Genomic DNA, 954 nt, shown 5'->3' on the forward strand with positions numbered 1-954 from the left:
GCACTATAATTACCAAAAAATACTACTGCAGTGAAACGGATTGCAACAAAGACTAAACGGAGAGCAAGTGCACAGCTATCGGGTGAATGGCTTCATGAAAAAAAAAAAAAACATGTACCCCAATTACAGCCAAAAGTGCTTGTTTACAAATGTAATTTCATTGACATTAAATACACATTTCTACAGAGCAATTGGTTGTACATGGGCAACTGCAACTTATTCCCCACACTACCATCGGGAATTGGTTTCATCTCCATAAAATTTAGTCAAAGGACTTTATAGGTGCATAAGCGAATCTAGTAATTTATAACATTTATAACATTCGTTGCTCTAAGTAATATGGTCATTGTAGGAAAATAAATCAAATGCGCACTGATGTTATTGCAAGAAAAGGTACAGTTGGAAAATACTCTATTCATGCCTATATCCCCATTCTTCCCCAATTCTTGATTATTAGTTCGAAACCGGCTTAAGGTGTTGCACAAGGATAGAATGTTGAAAAGGTTCTAAACACCCATCATCTCGAGCTGTCAGTCACCATGCAATACCGGCTTCACGCAACACCCTCTCCCATAGAGGCCATTACCCTCTAAATTTCCCTTTAATGTCATACCACGCCTTCAACTTACCTAAAAGGAGTAGTCCCACGAGAAGACATAGGAATCGGTATCGTAACTGGAGCATTTTTGGAGTTTCGCGAGCAAGCCCAGACCAAGGGGGACGCTGTAGACGACTGGCGAGGATCGTGTTCGTGTAGCGATCGCAGGTTAAGCTCCACCCCCCAAGTTGGCCAAGACAGCCATTTCGACCAATCAGCGCAGACCACGCGCAGTCATTGACCAATCGACATCCGCGTAGTGTTTCTGACAGAGCAGAGTTGGCCGACTGTCATTGGTTCTCCGGTGAGTTCGTGTAAGATGAGGGTGAAAATAGATCGTTCTATTACAAGCAATA

The 954-nt window shown here is 42.6% G+C and overlaps 1 protein-coding gene across 1 annotated transcript in view; it reads right to left on the minus strand.

The window, feature by feature from the left end:
• The window catches only part of LOC119585888 (endoplasmin-like), a gene marked incomplete in the record, with an annotated part of 50,039 nt that overhangs the window by 10,275 nt on the left and 38,810 nt on the right, over positions 1-954 (minus strand). Inside the window, 1 exon segment of the mRNA XM_037934618.1 lies at positions 630-863. Coding sequence (XP_037790546.1) covers positions 630-863 — 234 coding nt within the window.

Source organism: Penaeus monodon, chromosome 20 (genome assembly GCF_015228065.2).
Source record: "Penaeus monodon isolate SGIC_2016 chromosome 20, NSTDA_Pmon_1, whole genome shotgun sequence".
Classification (NCBI taxonomy): Eukaryota; Metazoa; Arthropoda; class Malacostraca; order Decapoda; family Penaeidae; genus Penaeus; species Penaeus monodon.